This window comes from Anomalospiza imberbis, chromosome 3, assembly GCF_031753505.1.
Source record: "Anomalospiza imberbis isolate Cuckoo-Finch-1a 21T00152 chromosome 3, ASM3175350v1, whole genome shotgun sequence".
Lineage (NCBI taxonomy): Eukaryota > Metazoa > Chordata > Aves > Passeriformes > Viduidae > Anomalospiza > Anomalospiza imberbis.
Genome location: NC_089683.1, coordinates 25,208,756 through 25,230,734, shown reverse-complemented (window position 1 = coordinate 25,230,734; position 21,979 = coordinate 25,208,756). Strand labels below are relative to the sequence as shown.

Sequence of the window (21,979 nt, the reverse complement as noted above, 5' to 3'; positions counted from 1 at the left end):
TTTTTATGTCAAGTGGAAATATTAATGAAATCCCCTAGAAAACACTGTGAAAGTATTAGAGCAGATACTGCTTCCATATTTCTCTTTATTGGATTCAAAATTCTAAAAACATCTTTTCAGAAATTCGGCTGTGAATATGTAAAAATCTCTCTCATTCACTTGGCTTTTCACACTTGATAATGTAAAGCTCTGTAATTTCATCAGACACAGAGCAAAAGCAAATACAGAACTAGTCTCTACTTCATTTTGACTTCTTTAAAATGCCTAGAATAATATAGTATTGAGAATCAAGTAGATGACTGGTAGAATCTTCAGAGATATGGTTGTGTCTTAAGATTTCTCTTGGGGCAGTTTCATTAAACACTAGAGTCATTCAGTTTTCTAAACTTTAGCATATATTTTCTTTTTATGTCCGTTTTATTGTTATCCATGTACTCTTTTTTTTTCATATTTAAAAATATCCTGAGGGGTTAGCAAATCTAATTTTTTCTTTTCACTGTAACTTTTGGTGATTGTTTTTACCTCTGACAAACTTTGTCATGTATAATAATGACTTCATCAGTGTGCTTGATATTTTTATCATCTCTGGTTGCATGATGTGTTGTTTATCAGCCAGGAAAACATTCTCCTTTAATATAGTGAGAGCTGGCAGTTGGTCAAGTAAAAATAGTTTTACCTGTGTCTGGTGTTAAAAACCTTTAGATAAAACCTACATTAACATTCTGTTATGCAAACTCTGCAATTTCAGTTTGTTTTGAGATTGCTGCTGTTGCCAGAATTTGAAGTCAGTGATCTGAACTGGCAGGGGGGTGTCTTGCTGTTATAATAGTCTGAGTCTTAGTAATCTTCTAATTCTTTCACTCCTCTCTTTTCTTTACACATTCAAATTCCTCACTAGTATGGTCAGCACGGTGACTTTGCTTTGAGGTTTTCAGGACTCTCTACCTGTATTTTCATCCCATCTTCAGAAATGTTAAAACTGATAAACTTGATATGTGCTTTATACCTACAGCAGGACGTTTTATGAGACCAAGCTTCCTCAAATGGACTGGCAGACTCATCACTTCTGTCACTGATATATTTTCTTCAGTTTCTTTCATGTAAAAAGCCTGCAGAGCATTACAGCTTGAATCTCATTAAGGAATGGGATGAAATTGGTACAGACACATAAGGATTGAAACTGGTGATCTGGAGAAAAAAAGATGAATGTGTGTGAGAGAGGGAGTTTGGTGAACTTTGTGCCTTTAAACTTCAAACAACCACCCTCTCAAGAAATCAACTCAATTGTTTTTTAATGAGTTGTCAAACCTCCCAACACTGCAACGTCCTTCCTTGTATTTTGAGTCTTTTCCTTCCACTCCCACATATACTCCGAATCTGTCTTTGTCTTTTTTGTCCAGCCTTGAAGGTTTCCTTGCTCCATTTAGTTAAGGATTTTGCTATCCCATCTGAATGTGTGCTGTAAGCAATAATTTGGACTCGCTCTTTGCCAGTCGTTACTGCCAAAAAAAAAGTCCCTGAAAAAGAAAAGCCAAGATAATATGTTTTCTCTCTCACTCATATCTAGCATGTTGCCAGGGACTTTTGGGGGTTATTCATAGTCTGTTTATTGGATTTTTTTTCTCATTTTTAGGAGTCAGCAATGGAAAAACCCGCACTAGGTCACCCAATCCATTCCTGTGCTAATGCTGATGTTTTTACAGAACATTATATGAATCTGGCTAATTTTATCTCTGTGTGCCCATCTTCCTTAGAAGGAAGGTACCTAGCTGAACAAAAATTTCAGTAATTAACTTATGTATCTGTTCCTGGCAGCTTAAACCAAAATCTACTCTCAGTTATACCTGAAGTCAAATGAAAGTAGATATGGTTTAGTCTCAGGGAATGAATTAACTGCAACCCTTTGCCATCTTTAAATCTGTTTTTCCTGTATGATCCTTCTGTGGCAACAATTTATTGTGTTTTCTTGTGCAAACCTAGTAACATTGTGTAGTGTTAAGTAGTGAACAAAACCCATCAAAGAAAATAAGAATAGACATATTGTTTGTATTGAATGAACTGTTATAAAAAACGGGTTATTTTGAAAATTTTATTTATTTTTACTGTAGTCCTAGCTTGACAATTACATTTTTTCTTAAAGTTTTTTTCTTGTTTTATATGAGGAACATGAAAGAATAGTAAGGAAATACTAAATTACAAAAGAAATATTGCTTCTTTGGTAACAAAAAAACCCAAAAATATTTGATGCTATATATAAGGGTTTTCTGAAGCAAACTTGTGATTTTTTTTTCCTAACTGATTCCCTGCTAGCACTTCATGTAGGTGTGAAATATAACATTTCAAGCATTGCTGCAATTTAAAAACTGCCTTGTTGGGCTGGTGCTGTCTTTTGCCAGTGTTCCTTCATTTAATTATTTATTCTGTCAGTCAGTTAATTCTTGTGTGGTATCAGGTGAACTGTGTTTCTTGTGCTCTTCTGTGCCTGTGAAAAGCTTCCAGAGGATCTGTGCAAAAGGAGCTGGCAGAGCTGGCAGGCAGACTGTCACTGTCATTGTCCAAAGTTCTGGGGCACAGAAATCTGCTTGTGATTTTTACTTCTAGCACAGATTGAGTTATTTGGATGTTTCCTGACTGCTGCTTCTGCTCAGAGGTTTCCCAGCTTGTCCATGTTGAGCTAAACTACAATAACCTTTGTAGCTCCTGGGGAGCTTTACAAGTGGCTTGAAATCCTAGTTTGTAAGAATGTAATGCAAAGAGTGCTCAGGTAATGGCTCCCAAAGTAGCAGTTCTTTCACATCCTTCTGACTACTAGGCTGAAATTTGGGAATATTGTGGTAGGACAGGAATCGTTGCCCTCACTGAAGGAGGGATTTTCCCATAGTTGTTCCAGTAAGCAGAGAGCTACATTTCCAGAGAAGGACAAAAAGCAGGGGTCTCCTAGTGTCAAGCCCCAGGTGCACTGTGGCACTAGCATAGAAATTTTGCAGTAAGTTTAAATTATTCTTGCAGCAACATATACAATTTACGTTGCAAATAGTCTGTCAAAAATGAATTAACCATGGCCTGTAAGCAGTTAATGATATATGGATATTTTCTTTTTTTTTATATATAGGAATTCCAGAAATCTCTTGGTGCCAAACATTCTGTGTATGATACCACAAATAGGACTGGACGTTCCTTGAAAGAGAAAACCACCTTGGCTGATGACAATTTGAAACTTGATGACATGCTGAGTGAACTAAGAGATAAATGGGATACAATTTGTGGAAAGTCAGTGGAAAGGTAAGTGAAACTCACTAATTATTCATCAAATAAGAAACAGGCTTCTATTCTTGGAATTTGTTGTGTAAAAGTAGAACCAGAGTGGCTAGCTTGTTTGATAATTAAGAATACCAAAGCAGTAAAATACTGCAAATGCATACTTTACTAATGGTATTGTAGATAAGCAGGGGAGGAAGTGGAAAGAAGAGCCCTTTAAAAGGGGAAACTTGATTTGAAGTTCTCTGGAGGTACTGATCAACAACCAGCTGAACATGAGTTAGTGTGTGTCCATGTGGCCAGGAAGGCCAGTGGCATCCTGGCCTGTATCAGCAATAGTGTGACCAGCAGGACCAGGGCAGGGATTGTCCCCCTGTACTCTGCACTGCTGAGGCCACACCTCCAGTGCTGGGTCCAGTTCTGGGCCCCTCACTATGAGAAAGACACTGAGAGGCTGGAGTGAGTCCAGGGAAGGGCAGTGGAGCTGGGGAAGGTCTGGAGCACAAGTCCTGTGAGGAGCAGCTGAGGGAGCTGGGTTTGTTTAGCCTGGAAAAAAGGAGGCTCAGGGGATACTTTATTGCTCTCTACAAGGGCCTGAAAGGAGGCTGTAGCCAGGTGAGATTGGTCTCTTCTCCCAGGCAACAAACAACAGCAATGAGAGGAAACTGCCTCAGATTGCACCAAAAGAAGTTTAGGTTGGATTTTAGGAAACATTTCTTCTCTGAAAGGGTTGTGGAGCATTGAAACAGACTGCTGAAGGAAGTAGTTGAGTCACCATCCCTGGGAGTGTTCAAAAGTCCTGTGTGTGTAGCACCTGGGGACATGATGTAGTGGTGCTGGGATAGTGGTTGGACTCAATGATCTTACCAGTCTTTTCCAACCATAACACTTCCACGATTCTATTATTTTATGCTGAAAATACTTTCCTGAAGTGTGTAAATGATTATTTTATCTGTGTGTGGTTGTTTGGCTTTTTTTCCCCTCTCAGACAAAATAAACTGGAGGAAGCCCTGATATTTTCTGGACAGTTTACTGATGCTCTGCAAGCTCTCATTGACTGGTTATACAAAATTGAACCTCAACTAGCAGAAGACCAACCAGTACATGGAGACATTGATTTAGTAATGAACCTGATTGACAACCACAAGGTAGTTCCAAAAATACTGTTTTTTAATTACTGGATTGCTCATAAGTGTACCATTTTAATAATATCTTTATCTTTCACTATTCTGTAATTTTTTGAAATATGTAATAGTTTTATAACACAAATGTAGACAACAATAGAAAATGCTGTAAAACATACATGAAAGAGGACAACTCTTAGTGACTCATTAATACCAGTTAGTACTGAAATATTCTATGTTATTGTGCTGCCCTGTGTATTTATTAATAACATGTCATAAATCACAAATTTGCATTTGCAAATGTGGGTCTAGGAGCAAGAGATGGCAAAAATTATTTTACTGGAAAACTCTGGGGCAGGCAACTCTTTTTCAGTCCATCTGCTAACTAAATGTCCCATGCACTTATCATGACTACAGCAGCCTTTCAGACCTGTGGGGCTGCTATATATTTATTGAGAAAAGTAATTACAGTGCTGAAGTTATGCATAGATTTCAACTAGACCATGGCCCAGGGAGCTTGTGTTGGAAACCTGCAGTGTTATGTTACTGAAGTGGTTTTGGATGTGGGAACAAGTAGGAGATGTTGGACTCTGCCTCTGAATCCCAGTTTTGCAGTTCAGTATGTCAGAAGAAATGGCTGCTGAAGTTACTTGTATTGCAAAGGTGACACATACGCAGAACTCTGCAGCCTGGAAAGATTAGGAGGCGAAGGTCCGTCTGTTCATCCACCTGTGACTTTCAGTATCTCATCTCCACTAAGGACAAGATTTTGGGCCTCAAAAAAAAAAAAAAAAGTGTTTGGAAACATGGGTTATCTATAAAAATTAGCCTGTACAGTGCTTCAGTTGCTTCTGAAATCCCTCTGTCCATCACAAGTAAGTCGCAGTCGGTGGCACAGCACACTTATTAGCTTCTTTTAAGTAACTGGAGCTTGTTCAATTTACTACTGTGAACATACTCCCACATAAATATATGAATAAGCAGCAAGATCCACAACCTTACAGTTAGACCCCCAGACAGGGATTTATTTCTGTTTGGATGATTTTAAACCCTCTCCTTGGTTGTTACTTTTTATCTGATCTTTTCCTGCCACCGCAATCTTATGTCTTTATCTGTGTCAGATCAATTGCTTTGATAAAGAATAGAAAGCCAGCAGTGATAAGGAGACTAGATTTCCCAAGCATTGCTCCAGAATGGATTCTTGGGATCTGCCTGACATTTTCCTACCATATTCCAGCTTTATTATGTTAGAAGAGAGTGTTAATGTCTTCCTACGGAATCTAATAAATAGAACTTAGGTGTTTTGCATCACTTAAATGGAGTTACTCTTGACAGAAATAAATCTGTATTTTCATTTCTTTTCATAACCAGTAGTTTTTTCTTGTTTTTTACATAAGCATATCTTAATGAGCTAAACATTTCAAATATATTTCATGGTGTCTAGGTTTTCCAGAAGGAGCTGGGGAAAAGAACAAGCAGTGTCCAGGCTCTGAAGCGCTCTGCAAGGGAGCTGATAGAAGGCAGTCGTGATGACTCTTCCTGGGTCAAAGTCCAAATGCAGGAGCTAAGCACTCGCTGGGAGACAGTTTGTGCCCTGTCAGTATCCAAGCAGACCCGACTGGAACAGGCCCTTCGGCAGGTAGAGGAATAATAATGTTGCTACACGTACTATATGAGAAGGAGTGAAAAGTATCTTGCAGTTTAGTTGCCAAAATGTTAATTTAATTTTCACTTGATGTTATTCTCTCTTGTTTCATTTGAAAATACTCATTTACATGCTAATGCATTGCTTACCTTGTCTATCCTTTTACCGCAGTACATAAATAGTGCCTCTTAGCATTTATTATTCCTGTTATTATTAGTCTCTGCCACAAATGCAAAACAAATGTTTCGAAGACCTTACCATCTAAGGAAATCACTGAAGTTACAGTCAAATATGAAGGATGATAAAGAACTATGCCCCATTCACAAGAAGCAGGAGGTTGCCATCATATTTATGCATTTTGTGCCTTACTGGAAAGACGTAAATTTGTGTATTGAAAAATTCTTTCCATTGGCACAATTACAATGCACGATGAGGTACTACAGAGAAAAAAAAGAGGTGTGCTGAGTGCAATCATGACACAGAACAGTCTTTGTATGTCAGCATTATCTGGTACCAATCCCAGTAAATAGGTGTATCTGTATTGTTTCCAAACCTGAGATAATATAGATGTACGGCTCTCTGAAGATACACTAGCTTGGACTGATGCTAGGATGGGGCTCCTGCAGTAGCAATGTATCCTCTGTGTACGATACTCTTGCTCTGCTTTGCTCAGCAGACACAATCCTGAACTTACCTCAAACAATAATTGTGTCCCTATACGGCTGTACCCAAAGGTGAATCTTTTCTGTTTTCTCTAGACACAAGAGTCATTCTCCAACAGGCTGTCGATTCATTTTGCTTTACTGGTGCTTTAGGCTGTGCAGACAATAGTTCTCCGCTCTCCAGCTGGTCCCTGAAAACACCTCCTGTGTAATTTGTCAGTGTAAAGGCATGACATTCTCAACTGAGCTGCAAATACACTATAAATCAGATGGCTAAAAGCATGAACAGGCTTTTAGGCTTCCTATAATTTTTTGGGAAGCATGAGCTGTTTTACAGTTATGAAAATGTAGTGCTGTGTATCATTGACTTTTTAATGGAAAGCTAATGTGCTGGTACTGCTGGATGATTAATGATTCCAAATGTGGGTTCAGTCTCCTGTGTAAGCTGCAGTGTGTCTGTCAGGTCATCTCATGAGTGACCATGACTTCTTGTATATTAACAGGCAGAAGAATTCCACTCAGTTGTCCATGTCCTTTTGGAGTGGCTGGCAGAGGCAGAGCAGGCTCTTCGTTTCCACGGCATCCTTCCAGATGATGAAGAGGCCTTGCGAACTCTGATAGAGCAGCACAGGGTAAGCAAGAACATGAAGAGGATCCTCTTCATTCTAATGGCTCTGATAGGCGGCAAAATAGAGGAAAGGAGGCAGAGTCTATCCCAGATAGTTCTATCCAGCATCCAGGGTTGGAGCAATTCTTTCTGTAGTTAAGAGTTTGATGTCCAGACTGGTGCTGGGCTGTTGTTTGAGTCATCTTGGCTTATTAAAGAAAAAATGGGCTTTAGAAAGTTGCTGTAAAGATTTAGATACAGATGCAAGCCCCTCTGTGGAGCATACCATGCCTTTAATTGCCACACAGAAAGCTACGGTAGCAAAAGTGTATCTGTCTCCTTAGCACCACTGACCTAAAGGGCATAGACTTTTCTTGCAAGGTCATTTGTAAATGTCAGCAGAATGATGTTACCATCCATGAACCTTTTGTCATGGTGAAACAGCGTGCTGCCTGACTTCACATGCATTGGCAGCTGTAATATTCCAGTGGCATAGGTACTGCAGGTAGTAAATTATAGGCCATCAAACTAACTTTGCAGTCATGAAATGGGAAATTGGCTAAGTAAGGATCATAGAGGTCAAATTTCCACTCTCCAGACAGGAGGCTACAAACATGCACAGCGCAGCCTACACCAAATAGTACCAAGGGTGTAGTGCCCAAAGTGTTATAGAACAAGTTATAAGTCCTGGATATGTTCATCATTGCTCTGAAGAAAGTTAAAGCAAAATTTTTGAAATGGAGATTGGAAAAGCATCCTATTTAAATTAAGTTTGCTAATATTATTATGCAGAGGAGTGCATGCAAGATAGGACTATTAAATGGTTCTTAACTGAGGGATTTTCAATGTACTTAAAATGCAAGGTTTTGAAAAAGTTTTCAGTTTTAGTTTAGGGCCCTGGAAACTGAGTGCTAATCATAAGCTGGCAAATGTATGTATGCTTCAGTGTGTGCTGACGTAGCAACCTCACAGTGTGTTGACTAATGCTGGCAGCAGCAACTTGATGTCTCTGTTCAGTGAAATGTCTTTTAGCTGCCTTTCCTCCACATGTGCTTCACCAGTTCCCTTTTATTTGATTTTTAATCTTCTGACTAGAGAGAAGAGCACTGAGTGAAATCTTAGGTCCACTGAAATAATTAGAAAATAGAATTTTAAATGTCTTCCTCCACACTGTAGGTGGATTAGCAAAATATTTTTGTACTAATTTTAAAATCTGAGCTGCCAAAGCATAACTTGGAACCTCAAAGCAAAGTTTGTCTCTTGAGAAACCCTATCCCGCTGGGAGGGATGATAGCTAGCACAACACAACCAATCTTGGTGTTAGATGTGACCTTACTGTACTTAAATTTTTTCAGTAGGCTTTAGAAGGTGTTCCCCCAACCACATTTTCCTCTTAAAGGGCAAACAGTAAAAATAGAAAAATTGTCAAGCTCAGAAAGATTATGGCACTGCAGTTTTACCACTCATACACAATCTTTCTCAACAAGTCATCTCTCCTTTTAGCTTATAACATTAGCTTTCAAGAAGACAAAAAGAAAATAAGGGAAGAAGTAATATATATTACTTTAAAATATCATGTATGCATTATAATGCTGCATACTGTAATAAAAATGTATGACTGAAATTATTAAAATAAATATGAAATGTATCATCCTTTTGTCACTGTGATTTTTGTAAAATAGTTTTATTTCATTTGTATTGAACTACATGTAGAAATGTTTTCTTCAGGACAATATTTTATCCAAATAGTCCATCTTTATGCACATTTCTGATTTTTCTCTTCATGAATACTGCACATGATTTAGTGAATTCTGCTATCTCAGAGAGATATCTGTCACTTGTCCACCTCTCTAGAGACTGAGAGCTGTAGTGGGTTAATGCACTGCATTGTTCAATGAAAATCATCCCATTTCCTCTTTTGTAAATGTGTCTGTGTCACTGGTTTGCCACAGAGTTCAATAAAAATAGGGAGAGTTTAAGACACTGTGAGCTGTGTGTCTTAGATTTAATTCTTGAAATACTCTAATACAGCTGAGCAGGGGAACACAATGGGGGTTTTTTTGCCTATTTTCCACCTGCCTCTGGCTTGTTTTGGTAATCTCTCATTATAATCCAATTCAACTTTTCCAAAAGCATGTTGAACTGAAATACTGTAAGTCTCCATGTGTTTTTGTGAGAGAAGGTTTGCTATTATGATTTGGGTCTTAAACTCTGGCAATAATTAAAGCTTAAATCAAAATCAATTAGTAATCATTTAAATATAGAGCCTACATATTCCAGGCTTCTAGAACAAGGTAGAAAAGATTATATTTTACATTTTATTTCATAGTAACTTCATACTTACTTTGTAAAGGCACAGGATAATGTCATTATGAGTTGTTTAAGAACCTGTTTTTACAATGTTTTGGTGATTTTGAATTGTCTAGGATCTAACTTGGCTCATCTTTAATCCAAAATAAATGGATTTATGGCTGGAGAGAGGAAGAGTTAAGCTTTCAGAGACAAGTTTCCATTTTGTAGCCTAATTAAAGATAATAAAGTATAAAAAAAAATTCCACTATGCACTGAGAGGTATTAGCAGTTCTAGTTAAGGATGCTCATAAAGGCATACAGACTTCATAACATTTAGGCAGAAAAGTAAAACCATTGTAGTAGTAATGTTTAACAAAAATAAAAGGGAAAGGGGAAAATTAAAAAAAAAAATGCAAGCAATAGAAAGGATGGGAAAAGTCCTCCTTTCACTTGCCTTTTCTTATTGTTGTTTCTCCCCCACATCCATTTCTGATCCTGCTGTCATAGGAATACCAATAACTATGAGCTTGGATGCCTAAAGTTGTAAACATCCTTCTGCTTTTACGAGATTTTTTTCCACATGCTGTGTCTCTCCCCCTCAGCTGCTGAGTTGTCACATTTGTGTTACTTCAGTAGAGCTGCTGCTGAACTCTGTCATCTTGTCTGAGCATGCAACTGTAGTTAGACATTTCCAGCCTCTGGTAGGAGCTTGATAGTTTTTAATGAAGAATTACTGTAACTGACAAACCAAGTCATTGAAATGTTGCCAATAGTGATTCTAACCATCAAATAGCTGGTTTACAGCACTTCTAAATGCTGTGATTTTTTTTTTTTTTTTTAATGGCATGCATCTTTCAAGGATTTAGATTGTGGTGGGCTTTTAAGGATCAGCAAGTTGGGATCAGGTTTTAGAGCTTTGTTTAGTACTTTATGTGGAATAAGCTTTTTAAATAGTTTAAACTTTTCTCATACAAGTGAAACTTGCCTCTTGCAAATTGGATCTGCTTGAGCAGTCAAGAGACTCATAACCTTCCAGATTATGCACTCATACTTCTCTTGCAAATTTTGTCAGTATCTAATGAAAATTATTACTTCTGGTTTAGGAATTTATGAAGAAACTGGAAGAGAAAAAGGCAGAACTGAATAAAGCAACAGGTATGGGAGAAGCTATTCTGGCTATCTGCCACCCAGACTCCATCACCACCATTAAGCACTGGATAACAATCATCAGAGCCAGGTTTGAAGAGGTCAGTATATGTTGTACCATCTTTGTGGCAGCAGTCCATGTTCTATTAGAACACAGCTGACAACTAACATGGTAGTTACTCTGTGAGGAAATGATCCAGCTGTTGAGAACTAAACATTTAAAATAACCGTGGTGATGGATGTGAATACTGTGCTTCCCTAGGCTTTCTTTCAAAACTTACAGGGCTTTAAGAGCTAAAGCAGATGGTCAAGCTCCTTTGTTTGTATGTATTAAAGGAAATACTGTCTGACACTTCCCAAGTGAGGAAAACCAATAGTTTCTAGGGGGAAATTGTAAAGTTACAAATGAAAGAAAATACAAGGGCAAATGTGTAGGGTTTTCTGGTTACATTACAGAGGATTTCAGTCCAACATATTCTTAATCTAGAAGATACCTAAAAGTTTTAAGTGGCTACAGGTAGGTAGTACCCTCAGCTGTTAAGGTGATACTTTCTTTTTTATATTAAGCTTAAAGGAAACCAAAATACTGGTGATAGCAAAAGTGTGGCTTCAGGAGTGCCCAGAAGGAAAAGTGACACCAAATCCTGTGTGATTCACTAACTCACACATACAGTTAAAATTCTTAATATGTTGCCTGAATGTGCTAGTTACTGTGTTTAGCAGCACTTAATCCTGAATATCTGTGGAAGAAATATGTTGGACTAAGAATTCTAGTTACCTGGCTACTCTTAGTGATCAGCCACTACATTTAACACCTTTGATATGCAAACACAGGTAGGCCTAAGAAGTAGCTCTGCGTTTACAGTTAGCAGAGCAATTTTAAATACATAGTGAAGAGTTTCAGATGTGCACATACTCATGTATTGGTTCCTTTGTCAAGGTCTTAGCATGGGCTAAACAACATCAACAGCGACTGGCAGGAGCTCTGGCTGGACTCATTGCTAACCAGGAGCTGCTGGAAGCCTTGTTGTCCTGGTTGCAGTGGGCAGAGACTACACTAACTGAAAAAGACAAAGAGGTTATCCCCCAGGAGATCGAGGAAGTTAAAGCTCTTATAGCTGAACATCAGGTAAGGATCAGTAAGTGACACGTGTCACTCACATGGGGCGCACATCTCAGCTACGCTGCGCGATCAAGCACGAATCTCCTTTGCTATTTTTTCTTATAATAAATGAATACAAGCAAGGATAATATTAGGAATAAAAGAATCACAGAATCACAAGGTTGGAAGAGACCTTCAAGATCATCGAGTCCAACCCATTCCCTGACACCTCAACTGAACCATGGCACTCAGTGCCACATCCAGTTTTTTTTAAACACATCCAGGGATGGTGACTCCACCACCTCCCCGGGCAGACCATTCCAGTACTTCATCACCCTTTGTGTGAAAAACTTTTTCCTAATCTCTAACCTATATTTCCCTTGATGCAGCTTGAGACTGTGACCTCTCGTTCTGTCAGTTGCTGCCTGGTGAAAGAGACCAATCCCCAGCTGACTTACCCACATGAAATGTATGATAGTGCTGCCACCTTAGATCTAGTGCTGCAGTGTGGCTCTTTTGATTAAATATCAAAAATAGGTTTATGAAGTACCAGAGGGAGCTGCTGGTGTACTGAATTCTCATAGATTTACCCCAGCTTAAACACCAGAGCTGTCTCACTTCTGTGAACTGCAGTCTGAACAGCAGGATCTTGGAGGCAAAATTCTGTTCTATATCACCTCACCATATACAGTTAATAAAGGAGTTTGACAGATTGGTTTCTAGACTTAGCCTTCTTTTAACAGCCAGACCATAGTGACCTTAAAAGCTTGTACTGCTGATTTTTCTTATCTACAAAACATTTATCTATGTCTATATTGTGAGGCTGGCATTATAAGTGTCTTTCTGTGTGTTTCTTTTTAACTTTGGTGTTTTGCTATTGTGTATGTTTTTCATTCCTCTGGTTACTTTTGTGTATTGTTAATTAAGATCCTCCCTATCTGATTGTAGACATTCATGGAAGAAATGACCAGAAAACAGCCTGATGTGGATAAAGTTACAAAGACCTACAAAAGGAAAGCACTTGAACCCTCTCCAGTACAATCTCATATTCCTGTCCTTGATAAGGGGAGAGCAGGAAGTAAGTAACAGCGTATTTTTGGGGTGTGTCACTTGTATCATTGCTCTATCTATGAAGTTTACAGATTGCTAATAACCTAATAGGTTTGATTAACTTCTGGTGAAAGGGGGTAATATTCTCTTGGCAGACTTTTCTAATTATCTCTAATTTTTTATAAATTGTGAGGAAATTTCTCAGACCAGACATGTATTTTTACATTTTGTCCTAATCTTCATGAATAGCTATTTTTAAAGTGTGCAGCCTTTCCTGTGGCCTTAAACTTCCAAGAGCAAGTACATGCTGACTCTGCAAATCTTCCATTATATGAAAGTGCAGGCAACTTCACAGAGAGGTATAGAGACAAAATTGTGCTCTTACTGTCTATAAAATTATATTAATCCAGCTAGAAGTGTATTCAGTGAAGCTGAATGGAAAGTGAATCATCAAGTGAGGAAATTGCTTTTTGTATTTTTATATATACTTACTCATTGTACTTTATGCTTAGCCATACATGGAACCAGCTTCTAAAATGAGGTTGTTTACTTTGCAACTCTGAGAAATTTATGAAGATTTAATTTAAACTGTGCAGTGTGACTAGTGGAGCCCTCACTAGCTGCTTCTGGCTAGATAAAAGAGGCTGTAACCATCACTGTTTTTTTACCATTGCTGGTTATTCCACAGCAATGGTAAAAAAAAAAGGAAGAGAAATCCCACTATATGGAATCATCCATATATGACCTCCTTATTTGGGACAGGAAGAAATAATTTTAGGAAGGTCAAGTGCATTCCATGTGAACATTAGTTTTGTTTGAGCTGGGTGAACCCTATGCCTTTTATCATGTTTTAACAGGAAAGCGTTCCCCAACACCAGGCATTTATCCGTCAGCAGCCCAGGCACAAATTGAAACCAAGAATCCACGGGTAAACCTTTTAGTCAGCAAATGGCAGCAAGTTTGGCTTCTGGCATTGGAAAGAAGGAGAAAACTTAACGATGCTTTGGACAGACTTGAAGAGGTCAGAAAAGCACTATACAGACTGTACATACTTTTTGCATCATTTTCTTTACCCTGGATTAAATTCCAATACTGTGAACAACTTCCATATTTGTTGTATTATATTGTATGACACAGCTAACTGAAAACACTGTGATACGTGTGCTTTAATGTGCTTTAAAAGCTGTCATCGTCATTTTAAATGAGGAGAGCTGAGATATTTAAAATGCTTGCATTGGTCCTCAAAAAATCAATTATTCAACAAAACGCAGATGGTATCTGTCTCAATGGTGTTCTAGATTGTTGGATTTCAGCTGAAAAAAATTTTTCTGTTTTTTATTAAGCTGAGAGAATTTGCCAACTTTGATTTTGATATTTGGAGGAAAAAATACATGCGATGGATGAACCACAAGAAGTCTCGAGTGATGGACTTCTTTAGGAGGATTGATAAAGATCAGGATGGAAAGATTACAAGACAGGAATTTATTGATGGAATTCTTTCTTCAAGTAAGTTTTAAAATGAACCTAATGTTGAACTTGGAACAAGCATCTAATGAAATCGTATTGTCTAGATAGTGTGACCTATGCATTTTATTGTGTTAGAAGGTTACAGATTTCCTTTTTGAATTTATTAATTATTATTACTTTATAATTATTTTACTGGAAAACATTTTTAGATTCTTGAAACTCCTAGTTTTTTACATCAGGATACAAATGTCACATTTATATTATTGTCTAATTAGTAGTTTGCTGGTTTATTGAACTCAGATTGTCATTCCTATAGTACACTAGCTACTTCAACAATTACTTTTTGATTGATTACTCATAATAGTAAAAAAGTACCTTATGTAACCTATAGACGATTTTCAAAATCTGTTCATAGGATCATATGATTTTTATTAAAGAACTTACATAGAATAGTTTCAGTTATAGAAGGAAACTGTGTAATTTTTGAAACCAGTGTTTCCATGACCCATGACAGTATTCATATACCTATATAGTAAGGCTTAAAATGCCAAGCAATCAAACCAGAAAGGAATTTTCCTAGCTTTCCTGGTGGATCGGCATTCCTTAGTTATGGTGGTAATGTCAGTCTTCCACATCACATATGTGATCATATTTCCTTTTAGCAACAGACTCAGATAAGGACCTAATACTTAAAATAATTCTTTATCTTCAGATCATGGAGACTTTTGCTTTGAACAGTAATGGTTCAGAATTGGGCTGCCTCTAGCATTTCATTTTAGTGTTACTCAGTAGGAAAATGTACTCTGTAAATTTCCCCCCTGCTTTAGGAAATGCAGTAAAGTAAATATTCATTATATGTGAATATTGCTGTTTTGCTTGAATTAATAAAAACTCATGAAAAAAAACTAATATCACCAAGAGGTTAAATAGTTTACTCTTTTAACTCAGTCGGTATCAATTTATTATGACCACCAAACAGTCCTGAAATAATCCCTGTTCATCACCCTGAAATTTTCTTTGACCATTTCATTGAGAATCTCTGCTGTGAACTTCATCTAAAGAAGGACTTCATGAAACACCATGCATGGATCTGCATTGAGAAGGCTTTGCATTCCAGATTTAATCAGCACTGAAATGCTTGCTTGACCTTTCCTCACTAATTATTTTTCTTGTTAATTTCCGGTATTTTATGCACTTTGAAGGTCAAAATGTTAATGCAAACAGACACCACACTACCCCAGTCCCCCGATATATTTTATAGTTTAATCTGTGCCCTTGCTTTTTTCTTTAAGCCATGCTATGGTACTCATCTTTATCCAATATCTGGGTAACACTGGAGATTCAGATTGGGTTTTTTTTCAGAAATATTCCTTCACTTGTTTGAATGTCCTTATTTTTTTATAAGCACTATCTGTCACCAAATGCCCAATCACCATATATTTGTGAAAAAGCTTCTCATTGTAATGGAATTGAAAAGTGAAAAAATTTGTGTTGTTCTCTTTGTCCTGCAGAGTTCCCTACAAGCCGACTTGAAATGAGTGCTGTTGCAGACATTTTTGATAGAGATGGTGATGGATATATTGACTATTATGAATTTGTGGCAGCTCTTCATCCAAACAAGGATGCATACAAGCCTCTCACAGATGCTGACAAAATTGAAGATGAGGTGTGTTCTCTGCTTTCTTAGGTTGCATTCTGTTCTACTGGAGTCAAATTCTATAATAATTCACTTTATTTTCACTACTATTTAATTTGAAGTTTATTAGGTACACAAATCTTGGAAATGTGATATTTAAAGTAATTATCCTGTTGTGGATTTTTGCAGGTTACAAGGCAGGTAGCGAAATGTAAATGTGCAAAACGGTTTCAAGTAGAACAGATTGGGGATAACAAGTACAGGGTAAGTCTTTTAAGGACTTCAGTTCTTTCAGCTTTCTTCATATGACATGGTTTACACAAGGAATTAGGCTATAGGAATTCACAAGAACCTTGTATGACAATTATACATTTTCTTTAAAATTGTCTAAATTTTTTTTTCTTGTTAGAACATACAGACTAAAAATATGGAAAATTGCTGATGCTTGTATTTATTTTCACTCTAACTACTGAAGCTCGTTTTATAGGAATTTTTAAGAGCTAACGGCATACATCCATACACATGCATACATACATACAATATATCCTCAAAAGCTGATCTTTCTGCCTAGATACCTTAAGTGTTTAAACTGTAGCTGATTTTCTATTAGTTTCATAAAAACAGTGACTGATATTTTCTTGTGGTATTGCGTTGTACTTCAAAAATCTTCTACCAAAGTGTATTCAATCATTTTTACACACTTCTGTCATTTTATTGGAACACGCATACTTCTGAATATAAGCAAAGTGTTAGATCACACAAAAAAATAAATATCGCACAGTAGAGAAATATCTGCTACCCCTGGATTCAATAACCAGAACAATTTGAGGTAAAATATGCAATATTTGGCTAAGAGAGATTAATAAGTGCTTGTAGATTTTAAAAGACCACAGAAACAGCAATGGGAAGGAAACGAAGGCCTTGAATATTTTCCAATATTCAGTCTCTGGATGGCTAGCTACCTGCTCATCTCTCAAGTAGATACTTTTTTTAGAATGTCTAATGTGTTAGTTTGCATGTGTTCTAGGTCATGTAGAGATTTTCCTGTAAACTAATCGTGTCTTTCTTCCATTTTTCATTTCTTATCAGTTCTTCCTGGGAAATCAGGTATAAACCAGTGGAATGTGTTATGAAGTTCTTTTGGTTTGGTTTGGTTTTTTTTTTTTTTTTTTTTTTTTTTTTTAGGTTTTTTTTTTTTTTTTTTTGTTATTCTCTCTCTTTTTTTTTTTTTCCCCTAACGCATAGTGATTTAAGCTTGCAATGGTCAGCCTTCTTGCCATCCTTTAATTTTCAGCTAATTCATTGCTGGTCAGCTGTGGTATTTCTTTAAATGCTATGGAGCATTCCTTGTCTCAGGATCCCTCCTCTACAATCCCTCACCTGCTTTCTTTGGTCATTTTCCTCATTAAGGAGATTACTTTTAAAGGAACCAGATAATGGTCAGCAGCAATTTCCACAGCGAAAAATCTTGAGCATTTAAACTTCAGTTGTAGAGATTACGATTATCTAATCAGTTTTATAGTTGAATCATTCAAAACTCTGTTATGTCTTTTTTAGGCTATTTGATTAAAGGTTAATCATAGCAAACAGATTCCCAGTGTCTTATCACTTATTTATTGCAAATTGCACAAAAAATACTTTCATCTTTGCAAAAAAATGTGTGGTCTGTATGCAATCAAGCAGACTGATTAAGAACCTAGCTAGTTATTATTTTATTTCCTTAACACAGTGAATCTTTAAATGCATATTTTGGAAATAGGCAAAATAAAATTACTGTTCCCATGTAGACTAATCCCTCTCCCAAAGCGTTTTCAAGGAGCTGTGGCAAGTCTATAATGTGCTGGAGCTGTGTTTAAGAATACTTTGTGTCAGCTGGGCCTGTGGTGAGTCCTCCCTCAGGAGGAGACACTGCCCAGCGCTTACTCCTGCACTACACACTGATACACAGCTTCCTGAAGTGCTAAATCACATCTGCCCAGTAAGAATGGAAACACCTTATGCAAACCAGATATCAGATGCTGTTAGTCTTAAGCTTTTAAAAAGGTAATAGCGGATGCAATCCATTCTGGACATGCTAGCGTCAACAGCAATAGCCATTTTAAATCGCAAGATGTTGAAAATGTGAGTGCACTCTTGTTTACTAGCAGAGCCTGCTGAAGTATAGAAGAAAGCATAGAGCAGTGGATAACCTTGCCACATGCCTCAAGCAATACTTCTAAGCAATAATTTAAAATATTTTCCACATATAGAACAAGTCTCTTTTTGAAAGAACTGTTTGAAATTATGTTAATCCCCTTATCTATCATCTGTACTCTCAGACCTGGGGAACATGGAGCATTTCTTGAGAAGCTCTTACTGATGCAGAACGGCACCTACAGGCTATTGTCAAGAACAGGCCTTTTGGTAGCTTAAACTCCTGTATGTTTTTACCTCTGGTTATTTGAAATAATGTCAAATACTGTTTAAAAAAAACTTGTACCAGGCTATTTTAGGAAGGAAATCAACTGAGTTACCATAAGAAGAAATGCAGTGATAGGTACTATTGTATTACCGTGTTCCTTTTCAGCCCCACTTTCTGAATTAACCTCAGCTAGCTGGGGAGTTTCCAAAGCATACTGTATTTGACCCTTGGTGTAGTTGCCTGATGGGGTCTAATTGACTAATTAGGCTGTGATGGAGAAAAAAAAAAAAGAAGAAAGATATTCTCTTCAGAATCACTAGGCAAAAAAATTGGTAGGAACAAGCCAATGAAAATAAACAGTGTTAATTTAGATGCCTTTTAAAAAAACCCATGATCTACATATATAAAATAGTTCTTTGTTTGGCACATATTGAATGCATTATTAAAAATCTCTCAGAAATAATGCTCATGTGAATGTTCTTACTTATAACAAATACATTTTATTATTAAATTAAGAAGCAAGCTTTGCTTTTGTTTGGTTCCTAAAAGTAATATTCCTTTAAACTTATTCTCTCTTCTTGGCTTGAATAGTACCAAACAACTAAAGTCATCTAACAAGTAGGGAGCACATTTGTTGTGTGGTTTGTTTCGTCCCCTCACTGGAGCAAGTAGGTACAGTTGAATTATGGCCTTCTCCAAGGGTCAGAGATTGTCCCAAAGAGAGGAATTCAACTCCCATTGGTTTTAGTGAGTGCTCTGCATGTTTGTGTGAGGGTGCGCTGCACTTGGCCTGGTGATCTGGTATCAAAATACTTTAGTAGTGCTGGCTTAAAAGTACTGAAAGTACTGAATTCTTCTGGTTAGTTTTCTTGAGATTGTGAGGTCAACATTTTGGTCATGCTTTCTCTGATCTGAATTTGAGTGAAGGTACTGCGTACAGGTTTTGTTACACAGGTTTCAAGAGCAAAATATGCATTAGGCCTGGCCATCAGCCCAAAGGACTCATACAAGAACTTAGTATGAAACAGACTCTCATCTCATCTCTGAATCATGAAGAACCTTGATGTGTAGTCAGAGGAATGACAAACATAATTATAGTTATTAATCATTCATTGTTTCTTTAATGTTCCCTTCCTCACATGCGCCTTGCTATAGGTAAGCAGTGTCAGCACTGTAGTGCTGTACCTGAAAATATTCCCATAGATTAATCAATTGATAGTACGGTGCAACACTCATAACACATTGAATTTCCAGATTATATACTGATTGTTTGAAGTGATGCTGTCTTCCCTTCAGCTGACAACATTAAAAATCAAGAATGTTGCAGAAGAGTGTTTGCTTAAGATTTTACCAGCGAAATAATGCAAATAGGTTTTCATTAATTTGCACGAAAGCAGACTGTAACCAATCAAATAATGTTATACTAATTTTGCTTCTTTTATGACCTCAGACATTTGAGAATCAAACATAAAATTAAACCTGAGTTTCTTTCTTATCATCTTGCCATCTTCTTTTGATTAATGCAGTGCCATCTGATTTGAAATCTTAACAGCTTTAATAATCTGCATAAACAAATTGATTTTTTAGCATTTACTAATTATTAAATATCAAAATAAACTTTTTTTAATGTCTGTTCAACCTATCAGTGTTGAACTGTATATGAATGCCTGAGAAGCTCAGACTGTCATTTGATTTTTATTGCAGTTTGGTGACTCTCAACAACTGCGTCTTGTTCGTATCCTGAGAAGTACGGTCATGGTCCGTGTTGGAGGTGGCTGGATGGCACTTGATGAGTTCTTAGTGAAGAATGATCCTTGCCGTGGTATGTAACAGAACTGTTAAAGACTTGCAGCATATTATTTGGATGCAGTCATCATTCATTGTCTCAAGACGGAGATGGACTTGTATAAAATGCCAGTTGTTGTTAACATCATCTCACTAAATGTCACATTTTTGTGAACTTTAAATCACATGGTTGAGATCCTCTTCAGTTGCACTGATGTATGTCTGGAAAAACTGTGGTGTCTTCTGCACAGTTCCTTCAGTGTTATAGAACTGAACTTAGCCCAAATAGACTTTATGGTATGTAAGTGGCTTGTATGACTTGGCAGAAATAGCACACAGAAATGTCCAATAAAACCTTCTGAGCAACACAATAAGTGAAAATAAGGCAATTGAATTGATGAGTAACACCATCACCACAAAAACCTCTGGCCAGTCACTCTTCCCAGTCTTTCAGTCTCTACATTTGTAAGCTTGTCTTTTCCTTGGCATCTTCTTCAGAAGCACTTTGTAGAGCCCTGAGCCTTACACAAAGCAAGTGGAAAATGTTCTGGTCCGAAGGACATTGTGCTCCGCGGGAGCAGCGAGTGCTCTATCACTGAGCCCTCCAGGGCATTGCATCAGATGAGCTGTTTTCTCAGTACACAATACTGAGGACTGTAATAAGGAATTCCAATAAATTATTGGATATTTATTAAGTATTATATCTTTCATTGTCAACCTAGGAATGAATTGTAACAGTCTGCCCGTCAATAGGCCTGAGAAAAATGTTTGGGGTACAACAGAACTAATCAAGTTAACCTTTCAATGAAGCCAGATCTTCTGAGGCACATTTTGTTTTCTACTACTCTGCACTTTTGAGGAATATAAATAGAAAGGAATAAAAGGAGGACTCTTTTTCTTGGGTATATGTGAGCAGATGTCAACACAGAGGATCTAAAGAATACCTGTAAGAATACTCTGTAAAATCAACATCACTGGATGTTGTGAATTGCTACCTAATCCTTGCCTGGTTGAAATCAGTGATGCAGGTTCAAACTTCTCCTAAACCACTTCACCTAGCAAATTTGCATTTCCACTAAGTGCTCCTCATGTATTCAGATGAATCATATTGCAAAGAACCGTTGTCATAAACAGTTTTAAAAGTATTGCACCTAGTCATATAAAATCTCTTTAGCTTGTATTACTTCTTTATGTCAGCAGATAAATACCGCTGCTACACAAGTATACTTGGGACTGTAGCCGAGTCAGTCCAAATGCCATTTCCTTTTTGCCTAGGGGACCTCTGAGAACTCACCTCAGAACACTTAGGGACAGACAGCTTTTGCTCAAGTCCTGTCTTTTGGCCTGGTGCTCCAAGTCTCTTGCATATGCAGCTGCTGTACTTGATTTCTTCTCCTGCTAACGATTTTCTTTAATGTGACCCATGTCCTGTGTCATTTTTTCTAGTTCATCATCACGGGAGTAAAATGTTACGTTCGGAATCAAACTCTTCAATTACCACTCAGCCTACTATAGGTTGGCAAACCCCTCTCTTTGTCTCCTTCTCCTCTTCTTCTCTCTCTTAATTTCCTTCCCGCTTTTTAATATATGTATACTTTTAGCTATATGCTTCACCCATCATATTTAGCTTAACATGTTCCTACATGGGCTGGTGCTTTGCAAGCTAATTTTTTTGACACGCTTGAAGAGTGTTTCAAAAACAATTGCCATTCACACTGACACAGTTAAATGCTAACATGTCTTGCGTTTATTCATGCAGAACATTCTCTTGTATGTGTGTTTGTATGTGTGTGTGTGAGTGCTT

The 21,979-nt window shown here is 37.3% G+C and overlaps 1 protein-coding gene across 22 annotated transcripts in view; it reads left to right on the top strand.

The window, feature by feature from the left end:
- Positions 1 to 21,979, top strand: part of DST (dystonin) — a 291,178-nt gene that overhangs the window by 262,790 nt on the left and 6,409 nt on the right. For 11 of the 22 annotated variants that reach the window (XM_068183693.1, XM_068183692.1, XM_068183689.1 and 8 more), the window contains 14 exons: positions 3,113 to 3,282; positions 4,247 to 4,406; positions 5,827 to 6,021; positions 7,193 to 7,321; positions 10,692 to 10,835; positions 11,675 to 11,863; positions 12,785 to 12,914; positions 13,744 to 13,907; positions 14,230 to 14,392; positions 15,865 to 16,019; positions 16,179 to 16,253; positions 17,079 to 17,096; positions 20,095 to 20,212; positions 21,622 to 21,690. In XM_068183693.1, coding sequence (XP_068039794.1) covers positions 3,113 to 3,282; positions 4,247 to 4,406; positions 5,827 to 6,021; positions 7,193 to 7,321; positions 10,692 to 10,835; positions 11,675 to 11,863; positions 12,785 to 12,914; positions 13,744 to 13,907; positions 14,230 to 14,392; positions 15,865 to 16,019; positions 16,179 to 16,253; positions 17,079 to 17,096; positions 20,095 to 20,212; positions 21,622 to 21,690 — 1,879 coding nt within the window. The remainder of the gene's footprint in view (positions 1 to 3,112; positions 3,283 to 4,246; positions 4,407 to 5,826; positions 6,022 to 7,192; positions 7,322 to 10,691; positions 10,836 to 11,674; positions 11,864 to 12,784; positions 12,915 to 13,743; positions 13,908 to 14,229; positions 14,393 to 15,864; positions 16,020 to 16,178; positions 16,254 to 17,078; positions 17,097 to 20,094; positions 20,213 to 21,621; positions 21,691 to 21,979) is intronic. The other 11 variants (XM_068183704.1, XM_068183709.1, XM_068183708.1 and 8 more) reach the window with 2 other exon arrangements.